Here is a 16273-nt window from a genome sequence, read left to right on the forward strand (position 1 = left end):
CATAAAAACAAAATTTCATGTCCCAAAAATGCAAAAATATTGAAAAAAAATTATTCAGCAAGAAAATTCTATGGTAACATTTTTCCTATATTTTACTATTGGCAAAACACACCCCAATAGTCTACTAATCTATTTTGAGACTACCGATTCTTCAAACCACAAGTGTAAAATGATAACACTGCAAAATTCAACTGAGGAATTTTTTTCTTTTAATATTTCTCCTCACAATCGGTATTAAAAAAACCAACATAGATATTAATATCACAAATACCGACTTTGAAGTTACGTCCAACGAAGTATCATTGGTACTAAAGTTCTACTTGTTGGAAGATAAATAACATGTTTCTAAGTCAGTTGAAACCAAGAAGCAAGGAAATCATTTTTGTTGGATGTAAGTTGTCATTTTTTTAATCTAGAAAAAACAACAAGTTCTACTAAAGATTATGGACTTCTTTGAAAAAAAAAATTGAATTAAAGAAATTTTTTTCTAAGACTAACAGTCAGCCAATCTTATTTTCGAAACTACCTATTCTTCAAACCGCATTATTAGTCAATGTCCACATAATCGTAAAATGATGACACTGCAAAATTCAACTTAAGAACTTTTTCTTCAAATGATTCTCTTAAAATAGGTATTAAAAAAATTGATGAACAAGTTGGTATCACAAATGCCAACTTTGAAGTTAATATTACATCTACCAAATTTGAAGTTGGTATCACTGACATCAACTTTAAAGTCGATATTGCGTCCAAATATTTATTTTGAAATGAAATAAATGAGTAAAACTGCATAATAGAACTAATTAGTAGTTATCAACTTTGACAATGACCAAAACAAGACATTTGTTTCCTTCACTTGTTCCCTTATTTCTAGAGGCGGGAAATGAGTTAGCTCAATATTGAGACTTAGTGCTCGTTGCTTTGATATGCCTAAAAAATTGCTCTCTCTTCTTTCCTTTTCTATGCCTTTAACAAGCAAAGAATAATAGATTCAAAACTATTACAAGTCAAAATTTTGAAACTTAGAAACAAATAACTAGTAGTGAAATATGAAGAGGAGAAAAACAAACATTCAATGACAACTTAATGTAAAATGTCCAGTGAAAATGAAAAAACGAAATGACAGAGAATATAAAAAATTAGAAGTTTAATTGAAGTTCGTATTAGATTTAGGATCCCATGACAAGGTCCTCGACCAAGGTAGTGAGAGAGGAGAGGAAGAAGAAGAGGAGAAGAAAGGAAGAGGAAGAAAGAAGAAGAGAGGTAAAGGGGAGAGACTTAATGATCCACCCCATGTCTTAAGCCGCTATTTATAATTGTGAAAGGAGGTTCAGAATGACTACAATGCCCTCAGGGATACAAACTTTGAAAAAGAAAAGACATAAGTAGACATACGTCATATTTCTTAATTACACTCTTGTGTTATCCCTATGAGAGGACCTTTTAATTACCTCATTTGCCATCTCTTTGACGTGGGAGAGGTATTTACATTGATTCTAATTAGAGATGTCTTCCAACAGTTGGAATCATAAATACCAACTTCACTTAAAATATAGTCAATATTTGTGAAGGAGAACTGATCGGTTGATCTGCTTAGTGACCTTACCCTCAATATCCAAGATGTTATACAATTATTAGTTAGAAAGATATCATGAAGCTCATACTAAGTGAAGATCAAGGACCTCAATATGGATAGGAGGGTCATCATAGAGATTGTCACACATGTCTTCAACTGAGGAAAGGGACATTTTCCCGACTGACCAAGCTAAAATCTTTTGGATGTGAGCCATCACACAAAAAGTTCAACTCTACTTCAGCTACTTTATGGCGATTAGGATGATGAACATCACCTCGAGTACACGAGCGGATGCACTGCCACTTGCTCAAAAGATCACCACAATCCAACAACATTGCAGAGTTGACCTCACCAATAACGAGAGTGTGCACATCACAAGGAAGATGTCGATTGGTGAGACCAAGGTAAGCAAATTCATCTATACCAAGTGGAGCAGCAAGTGGATTTTGAAGGATACCATGGGAAGGAGGCACCACAAATAGTCGGCTTCAGTGATGAAATGAGCTTGAGATCACCAATCGAGTAGTTTGAATTTGCAAAGAAAAAGAGAACTGAAGAAGCATCCTTCTCTTCAAACCGATTGAATGAATTGGAAGATGATATGGATGATGTGAGGGCCACCCAGTAGATATTCTTGCCACTCAAGAACAGTTGAAGATGGGTCAGACTGAGCTACATGAGTGCCAGAGAGGGATTGAGAGTATGCTAGAGATTCTCATCAATAGCTCAACTCCACCTCCACCGCTTCAATAGTTGCATTCCTACCTATTTTGACCAGCCGAGTCCTTTTTACGTACATGTACTTGTTTTGAATGTATTTTTTTGCTTTAAACACTTGTAATTACAACTCTTTTTGTAACTTTTGACTTCTATATATATGAAAAGGCCATTGAGCCAACCTTTTACTCAAACTTGTAACTGCAAATCTTTTTGAATATGACAAAAAAAAAGGGGGACAAAAGAGAAGATACATACTACACAGTAAAAATAAAAAATTAAATCTTAAAATGTGAAATCAAATATGCATAGATTAAGCGGGAGCTATTCCAAAATTTTCACAATCTACTTATCTCCAATTCTTAGGGATGTAATATTTTTTATTTTTCAACATTAGGTTTTGTCATCATAAAAAGGGGAGGTTTTTTACCAAGCGTTGATTCCCTTCTTGATTTTGATGATAACAAAATTTAATTGAGCTAACAATTGCAATTATAGTATTTCAAATACATTTCCTTCAAGAGACAAAATTCAAAGGTCAAATTGACACAAACTTCTCAAAGACCTCAAGCACCATAGAATGTCAAAGTACTCGAAGAACCTCCCTCATAAAGAAGAAGAAAATTGAAGACTAGAGTTTATGAATCATTGAAATGTCAAAACTCAATCTATAAGAGAGCAACCATATTCTTCCAAAACTTGAGGTACAATGTAAATTTTGGACCTTTAAGACATAATTTGCGTTTAAACATGTTTTATAAATGCCTACACACATTTCATACATGTTAAAATCACTTAGATCACACATTGCCATGCTTTAAAAATTCAAATATTGAACTGGCACTGGAATGATCGATCGACATTTGCCAATGATTGATCAACCAAAAGTACGCAAGCCAAGAACATAAAGCATGATCGATCAACCAAGATCAATTGATCAATCATCTAGAACATGACCTGTTATGGTCCTGGGTTAAGTACCTAAAATGTTAAGTACCTAGCCAATACATCCCAAAAAAATGGCCTATTAGGAGTAGAAGACATAGGTACTTATCCCAAGACCATAACATCACATCCCACCTTCACAAGCCGACGACCACGGCTACGCAGTGACATTGGCCCAACCGCAGCCTACCAGTAATTTTAATTTAGCCTCGGTGACCTACCAGTAATTTTAATCCAGCCTATGCGCTCCTCGAGACTCGAACTCGCGACGTGGGAGCCCGTTCTGATACCAAATGTTAAGCACCTAGCCAATACATCCCAAAAGACCAGCCGGTTAGGAGCGAAAGGCATAGGTACTTAACCCAGGACCATAACATGGCCAAACTATGCTATAGAGCATGATCAATCAAACCAAGAGGACTAATCAATTAATATTGTATAGGTTGATTTATCAACCCTCAATGACTTATCAATTATACAAAATATTGCCAACTAGGGACATAAAGGATGATTAATCATAGCAATGGGAATTCTATTGATCGATCATGCCATGTACATTAATTGGTCAACTTAAAATGTCAAACCAACGGGAAGTTATTGATCATTCATACAAGTCAATCCATAAGTCATATTATGATTGAAAAACAGTCGTTACACTCGATTAATAGATCAACCACTTTACACTGATTGATCAATGTAAAATCAACTTTTTTGTACAAGGGCAAAATACCAACTAGTTTGGCTTGGGGAACTTAAAAATACCCCACCAAACCTCCTATTGAGAAACTAATGAGCTTTTATTGGCATACCTACAACTATTCATTAGCATTGACTTGAAATTCCTTCCCAAGTTCTATTTTGAGAAAGAAATAGCCTATTTTGTAAAACTCTACCATTCATTTCTCATTCCAACTCTTTGCATTCATATTAGTCAAACTCCTATCTACTCCATTATGCATCAAAGGCTAGAAGCTTGAAACACACAAGGAGAAGATTATCTCTCCATAATTCAAAGGGTATAAATTACCTTTCTTTGTAAACTTTTATTTTTTGAAAGGTCCATCTAGACCCTTACTAAATCTATATAGAAAGGCATGCTAGAGCTAAAATCTAGCTAATCTCTTGGAGAGATGAAATTTTAATCGTGTATATGAGTATACACATGGCTTGAAGGAGAGTCGAAATATCTTTCTTGTAATTCCAAGGTAATAGAGTGATTATTAGTGGAATTTCCCAAACACAAGTTCTTGGGTGGTGAATAACAATAGAGGAATATCGATAACAAAACATTTGCTATTCAATTGTGGTGTGTGTAATTGCATTCTCCCCCTCCCCTTCTAGAGAAGCCACTTGGGCCAACAATTGGTATCAGGGTAGGCTAAAACTTGATTTATGTCAAATTCTACTTGACTTTGAAATTTGATTATTATGATATTTCAGGATAAATTGTTCATTCCCGAAGGATAATTCGTCAACCATCCCCCATTTTTTAACAGATTTAACTATGCGTATTGGGAGGTAAGAATGAAATTCTTCCTCCAATCAATGGATTGGGAAATTTGGCATGTGATAAAGAATGGCCAATTTGAGGCTCTAAAACTTGATAATGACATTCTTGTCACAAAGAGCTTCAATGAGTTGACTAGGAAAGATAAAGAGAAACGCACAACAAACGCCAAGGCCATTGACTTGTTGTTGTGTGCCTTAGGACCAAATGAGTTAAATCAGGCCTCCACATGTAAGAACACCAAGGACATATGGGATAAAGTAGAGGTCACACATGAAGGGACCACTAGAGTCAAGTGTTGACCTTAGGTTGACTCCCTTATTGATTTTGATGATAACAAAACTTAAATAGAACTAACAATTTGCAACTAAAGTATTTTAGATATTTTACCTTCAAGTGACAATGCATTTCAAGGTCTAAAGTTTCAAAATGATCAAACCTACACAAGTCCTCAAGCAACATTGAAGGACTCTTGAACAAGCACCTATTAAGAAGAAGATAATGAGAAGACTAGAGTCTTAAGTGTCATTGATGTATATCAAAACTTGATAAAAAATGTAAGAGCAATCTTAACTCCTTTTATTTAAAGTATAATGGTGCACGTGGAGCTTTAGGACATACGTTGCATATACACATGTTTAGGAACATCATACACATATTCTAGAACATGTTAGAGAACTTAGATTAAATCATTCACATGATTTAAATGTCAATTTAGTTAACCTGGCACTGAAATGTTGGAAGATAGGCCCAAGCCTACAAGACCAAGGTAGGTAAACATATTCAAGAGTGTTGGAAGATGGGCCCAAGCCCATAAGATATAGACTCACCATGATCACGAGCTAGTGGGATCCACCATGATCACGTGAGGTAGCATGAGAAGTCTTACACAATAAGAAGTCTTACAGAGCCAAAATTATTATGGAAGCAAATCTCACAAAAGAGTTTCAGTTTAAAGGTGTTTTAGTCATGTTCTTCTTCAATTTATATTGGGTTATTTAATTATGTTATGACTTACCTTTAAGTGTTAGAGTTTGGGTGTAATTGGGACAAGGGTAGTTTAATTGTAATTGGACTCTACTACCTTCCTCTATTATAAATAGAGGTTCATGAACTTTGATTATAATAAGTCAATGAAGTATTTCTCTTTTCCATAAATTCAAAATGGTATCAGATCAGGTTATGTGAGTTGACTCGGTCAACCCATAGAGATAATGTGATCCTTTTTTGATCTATTATCTCTAGCAGTTTAGGTTCGTATTTATTTTATTTTTTTCTTTTTTCAATCCCTAAACCTGTTGTTTGCTTTGTATTTTCACCTATATACTAAGATTCTCATATTGCATATTATATATTGATGGAACGATATTCGAGTTTAATTTCCAAGAAAATGACTTTTTTAATCGGAGTTATCTATAAAGAGAAATCGATATTTGAAGTAGCAAAGGTCAAATTGCAAAAGAGGGTCAAGTAGCCGAGCTATTTGATGCTATTAAGAACGAGACTTTGTATGAAGAATTATATATCCAAAGAAATATGTGTAAGTCAATTTTCTTACCTATTCAACCAATTCTAGATCTTAGTTTTTTATATGGAGATATTGATCTTGGAAGAGTCAATGGTCATACTTGCAAAAGGAGAATGAGTACTTAGTTCGGCTGGATTATAGAGACCAAAATCTATCAGATTATATATCTCAATAGAAGTATATTTTACGAAGAGAAATTATACTTGGATCAAAGGTATTTAAGTCTATTTTTAGAAAGAGAAAGTTCCATGTCAATCGGATCTATATTTAAGGATATATTTGCATTGGAATATTCAAAGGTCATGTTGGTATCATGTTGCATCGAAAATTCCGAATTTAAGCCGAATTATTTCATGTGTCCTTATTACTCTTAAGGACTTTCATTATTTACCAGTTATCAACTGTTATACTACTACTATTGTGTCTCTTAGACTGAGATATTATTATGAAAGAAGGACTCCTTGATTGCTATCTATAGTCTGCATTGGTTATCTTGATGAAGATTTGAATAAAGAACATTGTGGCTCCAACATCTTATCTTCTTTTGATTCCCATTAGCACGTTATTGTTATTTGGCATACTTACTCTACTATTACTACATATATGTTATTTGGTTCAAGTTGGGATCACTGTCATTACCTCCTAATTTGAGGGGGAGAAGTACAAGAAGTAAAAGAAAGAGGTATTTTATATGTTATAGTAATGTGACAAAAAAATTCAAGAAAAGGGGAGCACAAAAGATGAAGCTTTTGCATCTAAGAAGAAATTTTTTCAGCAAAGAAAATTGAAGACCAAGAATCCTGATTCGCAATAATATTTGTGATACTCGCATCGGATTATTTCATGGGTCATTTTACAAGGTTTATTATTTGGTTCGTGTTATACGGGCCCAAGCTCATTGCGGCTGTTGCTATTGTGTCTCTTTGGATGAGACATTATTATTGAAGAAGTGGTGACCTCAGTATTTGATGAGAATGCAAAATGTCATATTTTTCTCCCTTAATACTTAGGCTTTTATAATTATTTGGTGCCTAAATATACTCATTATTCTTATATTTTGATTTAGGATGCAAATGGTGGCGTTAAGTGCAAAACGAAGTTAATTGGGCGATTTTGGACAGTTTCAACATTGCTTCATACTCTGGGCATAACTCTCTCATCCAGGCTCTGATTGAGATGATTCAAGATGATATGGAACGCAACGGAAACGTTCTACAACTTTTATGCTTTGAGCTGAATCTAGGTCAAAATCTGGCTTGAAGTCGTAGCATGTGCACTGTGACGTCCTGGAACCGGAAAAGGGGTGGGGGGGTGTGGGCTCTATTGGTCTTCTCCAGCTTTTCCTTCTCTTTTCTCTATTTTTTCCTTCAATTCTCTTCATGGCCCTACATGGCTAAACTTTCAGACTTGGTCAAAGGAAATTGAAGCCATCAGAATCAATAAAACTGTGAGATCTGATTTGTTTTCATCGTTCAATTTATGTTTTGAGTATCAGATGTTCTTCTGTAATTTTTTGTCATGATTGCCTCGTTTAATCACTAGGAGACCTACTAGTTTATTACTCGTTGCAATCTACTGCTAGGTTAGATGTCAAATTCGTAATTGTTTGATCCCTCTAACTTCTGAAGCAATTGAGATTTGATGATTTGTTGCGTCAGGAATTATTAGATCTTAAGAAGGACACTTGACTAAATAAAATGTAACCGCTTGTGCTTGTGTTATTTAGTTTCATCGATCTCTATAATTCTTAAGGTTGTGCTAGATTAAATCTTTAACACTTGTCTTGGGTTGTTTAGTAGTTAGGGTTAATTGGATCACTTGTTTTCTAATTAACTATGACTAAGGAGAGATAGGAAGATAGTTCCAATGGTGAATACTCAAGTGCAAATTGTTATATGCTTGCATCGATGATCAGTTGTGAAATTTTGATGGTTGATGTTGACTTAGACCAAGGTTTGTTCTTTTGATTTTTTTTATCCTTTAATTTGAATTGTTTATCAGTTGTTTTTCTTAAAAGTGTTTTCGTAACACTAGTCCCTCCCCCCCCCCCCCCCCCCCCCCCCCCCCTCGTCCTTGTTCATGGAGCATAAAATTAGATTAATCAATCTTTGTGGGAACGATCCTTACTCGCACTGCTACATATATTTTTAAAAGTATAAGTTTTATTTTTTGGTTGCCTACGACAACACACTAGTATCCTATCTCCTACCATCCTTTATTTGACTCTCACAAACCTCTTTGGGCCAACCTCTTGTGTGTTACTTCGGTTGGTTGTTTTTAAGTCCATTGAGACTTTTTTATATATATAGACCCATGGGTCTTTCATCATCGTCATGTGAATGATAGGCATTACCCACTTATCATGTCTTTTATCATTGTCTTATTAATGACAGACATTTATCATGTATCACGTCTTTTATTGTTGTCATGTGAATGACAAACATTTATCACCTATTTCTACCTGTGAGAGTCGGTGCCCGGATTGGGACACCATGAGGGAGGAGCTTATTACTACATATATGTTACCCCCCTTAATTGGCATTTATTACTCCTACCACTTGAGAGTCGTTGTCCTGTGGAGGGACATGGTGATGGAGGAGTTTTACTACACTTTTGAGCACTGTGTATAGACCCACTACCTAAGAATGATAGGAGTGTGCCCTACATCCAGCATGGGTTATGACTGGAGTATGGAGCGATGCCATACGATATCTTATGCCAGTTGGGCCTCATGGAAGAGATCACTGGTGTGAGGGAAATATTGGAAGATATGGATGACTGCCATTTTTATGAGAAAATCTTATACACCATTTGCAGCAAGCTGGGAGTTTATGATGTTCTCTCTCCCCCAGCTTGAGGGACCGAGTTGGAAGATGGGCCCAAGCCCATAAGATATGGACCCACTATGATCACGAGCTGGTGGGACCCACCATGATCATGTGAGGTAGCATGAGAAGTCTTACAAAGCCAGAATTATTATGGAAGTAGGTCTCATAGAAGATTTTTAGTTTAAAGGTGTTTTAGTCATGTTAGTCTTCTATTTATGTTGAGTTATTTAATTATACTATGACTTATATTTAAGTGTTAGAGTTTGGGTGTAATTGGGACAAGGATAGTTTAATTGTAATTGGACTCTACTACTTTCCTCTATTATAAATAGAGGTTCATGTACTCTGATTATAATAAGTCAATGAAGTATTTTTCTTTTCCATAAATTCAACACTATTAAAGGAATTGGTAAAATCGGTACCTCTACCTCTTTCATATCCGATGTTTATTACATTGAAGGGTTGATGCATTATTTACTAAGCATTAGTCAATTTTGTGATAAAGGAAATAGGGTTTCATTTGAAAAGTACAAACTCATAGTAAATAATGAAAAGGATGAACTAGTTCTAGAGGGACAAAGAAATAGGAGTCTCTATGTTACTAACATAGTCAATATATCTTCAACTAGTGCTATCTGTTTTGGTGAGAAAATTGATGAATCTTGGTTATGGCATAAGAGACTAGGACACATAGGAATAAATTATTTGAACAAATTAGTGAAAAAGAACCAAGTGAGATGACTACTGGATAAAAAATTTGTAAGAGAGAAACCTTGTGATACTTGACAACTTGGAAAACAACACAAAACTTATTTCAAGACTAAGAATGTAGTTTCAAGTTATCGCCCTCTTCAACTAATCCACATGGACTTAGTTGGACCTACCCGAACCTTAAGCTTAAATGGGAAGCGCTTCACCCTAGTGGTGGTAGACGACTATTCAAAGTTGACTTGCATAGATTATCCTAGCCCACAAGGATGATGTTTTTGCCACCTTTATTAAATTATGTGAAAAAGTTCAAAAGGAACAAGGTTATAATATTATCAAAATTAGGAGTGACCATGGAGGAGAATTCAAAATTTTACATTTTGAGGAATATTGCACAAAGCATGGTATATACCATATATTCTTAGCTCCTCGAAATCCTCAACAAAATGTTGTTGTTGAGAGAAGAAATTGAACCTTAATTGAAACGGCTAGAGCTATCATGCATACAATATGCCACATAGGCTTTGGGCCGAAGCTGTGAACACCGCATGCTATATCATTAATCAAGTAAGCATAAGGCCACTTCTCAACAAAACTCCATACGAGTTTTATACAAGTACCCTTCCCTACATTACTTAATTTAAAACTGTTGAAACTTAGGATTCTATGATGTATAATCACAGTAGAAGAGGCTTAAGGGGTGAGAAGAAGAAGAAGAGTTATGGAGATATGGTTTTAGGAGTAGAAGAGGAAGAGTGATGAATTTGGAAAAAAGAGGAGGAAGAATAGGGTAATGGACTTTTCCAAACCCTCCCCATTAAGTTGTATTTTAGATATCAAAAGTAATAATATTATAAGAATACCCTTCACCATAGTAAGAGTGAATAAGAGACATAAATCATAAATTAATTACATCAGTGTCACCCTAATTACATCATATTTTCAAACACTCCCCCTCAAGCTGGGAGGTAATGGCAGTGATCCCAACTTGAAGTAAATAACATAGATGTAGTAATAAGCTTCTCCATCACGGTGTCCCAACACCAGGCATCGACTCAAAGGGTAGAAATGGGTGATAAAATATAAGTCAAAACCAACATCAAATAATTTTTTACCAAATATGGTGGTAATGATCACTAAAGTGGGTAACGCCTATCATTCACACGGCGATGATAAAAGCCTCAAGGGAACCAATAAAATGTAGAGTGGGTGATGCCTGTCATTCACAAGACAACAATAAAAGGCCCATGGGTACCGGTCTCAAAGGACTTAAATCACCCATATAAATAAAAGGGACCAACCAAAGCAATGCTTCAAATTTTTTTGGCCAAAGGGGTAAGTGAAAGCCTGCTAAATAAGAGGGTAATGGGTAATGAGGAAGATATGATGTTGAGGCTACCACTTTACATGGAGAGGTACCGGTCTCAAAGATATGATGTTTTATTTTTTTAAGAAACTCAAATTATGCATCAAACGAACCACTGCTGACAATAGTTAGCAACCTAGGAGTCCTTCAATAATAATGTCTCAGTCAAAGAGACACAATGGCAACAACGGATATAGGCCGATGCCCAAATAATGAAAGTCCTTAATAAGGACACATGAAATAATCCAATGTGAGTCCATCTTTGAATAAGGATGATATGCACCAAAGAACACACTGGAACCAAGTACTAAGCAACCGATAATCCAAGTGTTATTAATCTTTTAAAAAATAATAATTGAACTGAGTGTTGTTGGTTCCGAGAGAAGCTGCAAGGTATATCTTTCTTTTGATATATAATTCTCCATGTAAATTGATGGCATAATATGGCTCAAAATTTGAAGCTTCCTACTGCTACACAAAAGTTTTTTGTTGTTTGACCTTTGCTGCTTTAGATATTGATTTCTCTTTCTAGAAAAGTTTGATTTCAACAATTCATTTTGAGTTGGAAACTAGACTAAAATACATTTCCAACTATATACAACTTTTTATATGAAACAAACGATAAGATAGTTAAAAATCCAATGAAAAACTTGAATTGGGAAAAAAGACTAAAGAAAAAAAGAGAAACTTCTCTAGTTTTTTTTTTTTTCTTCCTCCCCTTATTCTACATCTCAAATATTTTCCAGCTCTGATACCATGTTGAAACTTAGGATTTTATGATGTATAATCACAGTAGAAGAGGATTAAGGGGTGAAAATAAGAAAAAAGAGTTGTGGAGAGAAGGTTTTAGAAGGAGAAGAGGAAGAGTGACAAATTTGGAGAAAAGATGAGGAAGAATAGGGCAATGGACTTTTCCAAACCATCTCCCTTAAGTTGTATATATAGATATCAAAAGAATTAATATTATAAGAATACTCTTTACCCTAGTAAGAGTGCATAAGAGATAAATCATAAACTAATTACACCAGTGCCAACCTAATTACATCATATCTTCCAACAAGAACCTTTTGATGCAAAGTATTCATATTGAAATAACCAAAGAAAAAATTAGGGAAAATTGACTCGTGCTAATATAGGAATTTTCTTCGATTATTTTACTCATAACAAATTTATATAGTTTTTAACCTCGGTTCATGTTGAGTTTTATGAATTTAATTCGCTAAATCCAACTCCAACTCCAATTTCTAATTCATCCCTGGGATCTCAACCTCAAGACCATAATTTTAAAGATAATCCAATTGACCCAAATAACCCAAGAAGAGCCACCTGTGGAGCAAAAAAACTATAAGTTCATGGCTGATCATCCTCTAGAATAAATCATTGGTGAACCTCAAGGCAAATTGCAAGTAGAGGAGCAACTCATGGAATTGTGGCAAATAGTGCCTCCATTTATCAAATGGAGCCCAAAAGCTTCGTCGAGGCCCAAAAAAGATGATTTTTGGATTACGACAATGCAAGAAGAATTGAATCAATTTGAAAGAAACAACGTTTGGATTCTAGAACCTAGACTTGAAAATCAACAAGTCATTGGAACAAAATGGGTCTTTAGGGACAGAGTGAATGAAGAAAATCAAGTAGTGATAAAGAAAGCAAGGTTAGTTGCCAAAGGATATAACTACGAAGAAGGTATAATTTTTTAAGAAACCTATGCACCCGTGGCAAGACTAGAGGCATTTCGAATCCTCCTAGCCTATGCTTGTCACATGAAATTTAAGATGTACCAAATGGATATAAAAAGTGCCTTTTTAAATGGGTACATACAAAAAGAGGTGTATGTTGATCAACCCGAAGGATTTGAAGATGTGAGTAAGCTTGACCAAGTATAAAAATTACATAAAGGAATATATGGGTTAAATCAAGCACCAAGAGCGTGGTGTGAAACATTAAGAGAATTCTTAGAAAAAATGGATATAGGAGAGGAGGTGTAGATAAAACTCTATTTACTAAGAACCATGATCAAAACTTGATTATCGTTCGAATTTATGTTGATGATATCATATTTGGTTCTACAAATCCCTCTCATTGTGAAATTTTTTATAGTGTAATGAAAAATGAGTTTCAAATGAGTTTAATGGGTGAACTCACATTCTTCTTTGGACTTCAAGTAACTCAGACTAAAAATGACACATTCATAAATCAATCCAAATACACTAAGGGATTGCTTATGAGATTCAACATCGAAAATCTTAAGTCAAGTAGCACACCCATGAGTTCGTCCTTGAAACTTGACTCAGACAACTCCGATATGGCCATAGATAAAAAACTGTATAGAAGCATAATAGGATCCCTACTTTGCCTTTCAGCCAGTAGAGCATATATAATGTTCTCAGTATGCCTATGTGCTAGATATCAATCTGATCCTAAAGATTCTCACTTAGTGGGAGTAAAAAGAATTTTCCGTTATCTACTTGGGACACCCAACTTTGGTCTTTGGTACTCAAACTCTTCAACCATTTATCTAGTTGGTTACTCGGATGTTGATTATTTCAGTTACAAAATTGACAAAAAGAGTACAAGTGGTAGTTGCCAATTACTTGGCAATATGCTTGTCTCTTGGTTTTCCAAGGAACAACACTCAGTTGCACAATCCGCTACCGAAGCTGAATAAGTAGCATGTGAAAGTTGTTGTGCTCAACTTTTTTGCATGAAACATCAACTTGACGATTATGGCTTAAAACAAAAAGAAATTCCAGTCCATTGTGACAACATGAGCGACATAAATCTAAGTAAGAATCTAGTTCACCACTCTCGATCAAAACACAAATAAATTAAACATCAATTTATCAAAGAGGTGGTCCCAACCAAATTTATTAAATCTGAGTTTGTTCCCATTGAAAATCAATTAGCAGGTATTCTTACAAAGCCATTAGGATTTGACTATTTCTCTGAGCTTTAAGGAGAACTAGGCATGAGAAACCCACCTTGATTCACTTCAACTGAAAAAACTTGAGCTTAATGTACATATCCCATAATTATAGTGCCTAAAGATTGAAATGGAAATCAAAGGATCACATTTCAGTCGCTTTGCACGAGTCGTTGATCGATCAACTTAAGCAATTGATCAATCAATCAAAACAGAACGATCGATCATTCACGGTGCAAACAAAGGAGATGAAGAGTCACAATCAAAATTTTAACTTATCTCTTCGTCCCAAATTATTCCAAAATCCATTTCAACGATTTTCCAGAGCTCTACTAACCCCAAATCTTTTTTTCATTTTCATTTTTGAGAGATTTTCCATCAAATCATAGGCTAAAAACCTCATTTCTCCATTTTCTCTAAAAATTTGAACTAAGCATAAATGTTAGAACAAAGCTCATTTTGAAGAAGAAGACTTTGAGGAAGGAGAACGACATTTGCGAGGAAATGCCAAATTGGAGGGAGTACTTCCATACTCGGACTCAAAGAGAAAGGCATTTGTCTACTTTTGAGAGTCGTTGAACCAACGAAAGTGGATATTTCCTTTTGTGAAAGGGAAATAGAAGGTTTTGCAGAGATCTTCCAGCCTTATAAAGGCTTTTTGGAGAGAGAGGAGTCAGTGTATCTCCTTCTACTGAACTTGTTTTCCACAAACATAGAAATTGAGGAGATTGGGCCTCATAGTCTCAATATTTCTTCCTATGTGAGGAAAACACCCATCTGCATTCAAACCCCCTCTCTCAATGATCTCTTCGGCTCCACCGTCACAGGCATGATGAGATACCTTGAGGAAAATTGACCGACGGATCTCCATGAGGACCTCATTTAGAATATCAAGAGGTTATCTTCATGATCACTGGACAGACAGTAGGGAACTCCTAAGAGGTGAGAATAAGGGACCTCACCATGCTACATTGAGTCGCCTTGGAGATGGTGACTCACATATTGAATCCTAGGAAGGGAACCTTCTCTTGGCTTACAATATTGATATTTTCCGGTTGATGTCTATCTTCTAGAAGGTCCCTTTGAATTATGGGTATTTCATGGCCAGTAGGATGCCCCATATAGCTATAAATTCAAAGGTGAACAATACTTATTTCTAGTGTAGATGCAAATAACTTAACTAATTTTCCATTATTTCTAATAGCGGACCAAATACAAGAAAACCAGCAAAAACGATTTCCTGGCTTCTCAGTCCCACGTGAGTCAGGAGCACGTTTTATCTTCCAACCAACAATTGCCACGTCCTAAAATTTACTCCGACCTTGCTCTCTGCTTAAGGATTTATAACCGCTTTTTTGACGATCTTCAGTGGGTTGAAAAGACGGTGAACTTTTGCTTTGGAATTTGGATTCTCGTTGGGTGTCGATGGCGTCGAAGATTAACCGATTGTCGTTTCGTCCAATATTTAATTGCATGACTGGAAACGGTGATTCGCCATCTGCCTTAGCCGGCTTGTGTCACAAGAAGAAGAGCTTATGCTCTCTCTCCCTTCAGTCGGACGCTCTTATGTCATCTTTGAAAAGGAAAAGTGATCTGTAACTGTCGGTTTCAAATTGTTTCTCTGCTACCTATTATTCCTTGAATTCCTTTTCCTTTTTGCAATGGTTGGTGACCTGGGGGAATTTTGAGGAAATTGGTGGAGAAAAATGTTCAAGTTGCATCGCCACAAGTCACATAAATCTGGGGAGAGATTTGACTTCAAGTTTTCTCACTTCGAGGCTGTTCAGGTACCCAGTACGTACGATGCATTTTTTTGTTTTCTGTTGTCATCTGTATCTTTTGAATTTATTTGAGGGGAACCCCGAGCTTTTTAGGAATTTTGAAACGTCATGTCTCTGGAAGTTTAGATTGCCGTAGGAACCGTTTGGTTTACTTCATATTATGTTAAAGTGAATTAAAATAATTTGATTATTTTCTGCATTATTTATTTGAATATTGAGACCCTTACCTCAGTGAGACTTGATTCGATACATCACATGAAAAGCCATCTCGTAATGTTAACCAAGAATGGGTGTTTTTTAACCGATTTGAGCTGTTTGAAAAGGTACTGCTACAATCTTGAATGGGTGGCGAAACAAAAAATAGCTATGCTTAGAAAGAACAGTATATCTTGCT

At 35.5% G+C, this 16273-nt stretch overlaps 1 protein-coding gene across 3 annotated transcripts in view; it reads left to right on the plus strand.

The window, feature by feature from the left end:
- The first annotated feature begins 15534 nt into the window (after nt 1-15534).
- LOC137944226 (uncharacterized) overlaps nt 15535-16273 on the plus strand; it is a 40546-nt gene continuing 39807 nt past the window's right edge. For all 3 annotated transcript variants that reach the window (XM_068789827.1, XM_068789828.1, XM_068789829.1), the window contains exon 1: nt 15535-15885. In XM_068789827.1, coding sequence (XP_068645928.1) covers nt 15805-15885 — 81 coding nt within the window. In that variant the 5' untranslated portion in view covers nt 15535-15804. The remainder of the gene's footprint in view (nt 15886-16273) is intronic.

The sequence above is a fragment of the Aristolochia californica genome, unplaced genomic scaffold, assembly GCF_029961685.1.
Source record: "Aristolochia californica isolate CCGP_79_NKW_82.1479 unplaced genomic scaffold, dmAriCali1.0.hap1 SCAF_11, whole genome shotgun sequence".
Classification (NCBI taxonomy): domain Eukaryota; kingdom Viridiplantae; phylum Streptophyta; class Magnoliopsida; order Piperales; family Aristolochiaceae; genus Aristolochia; species Aristolochia californica.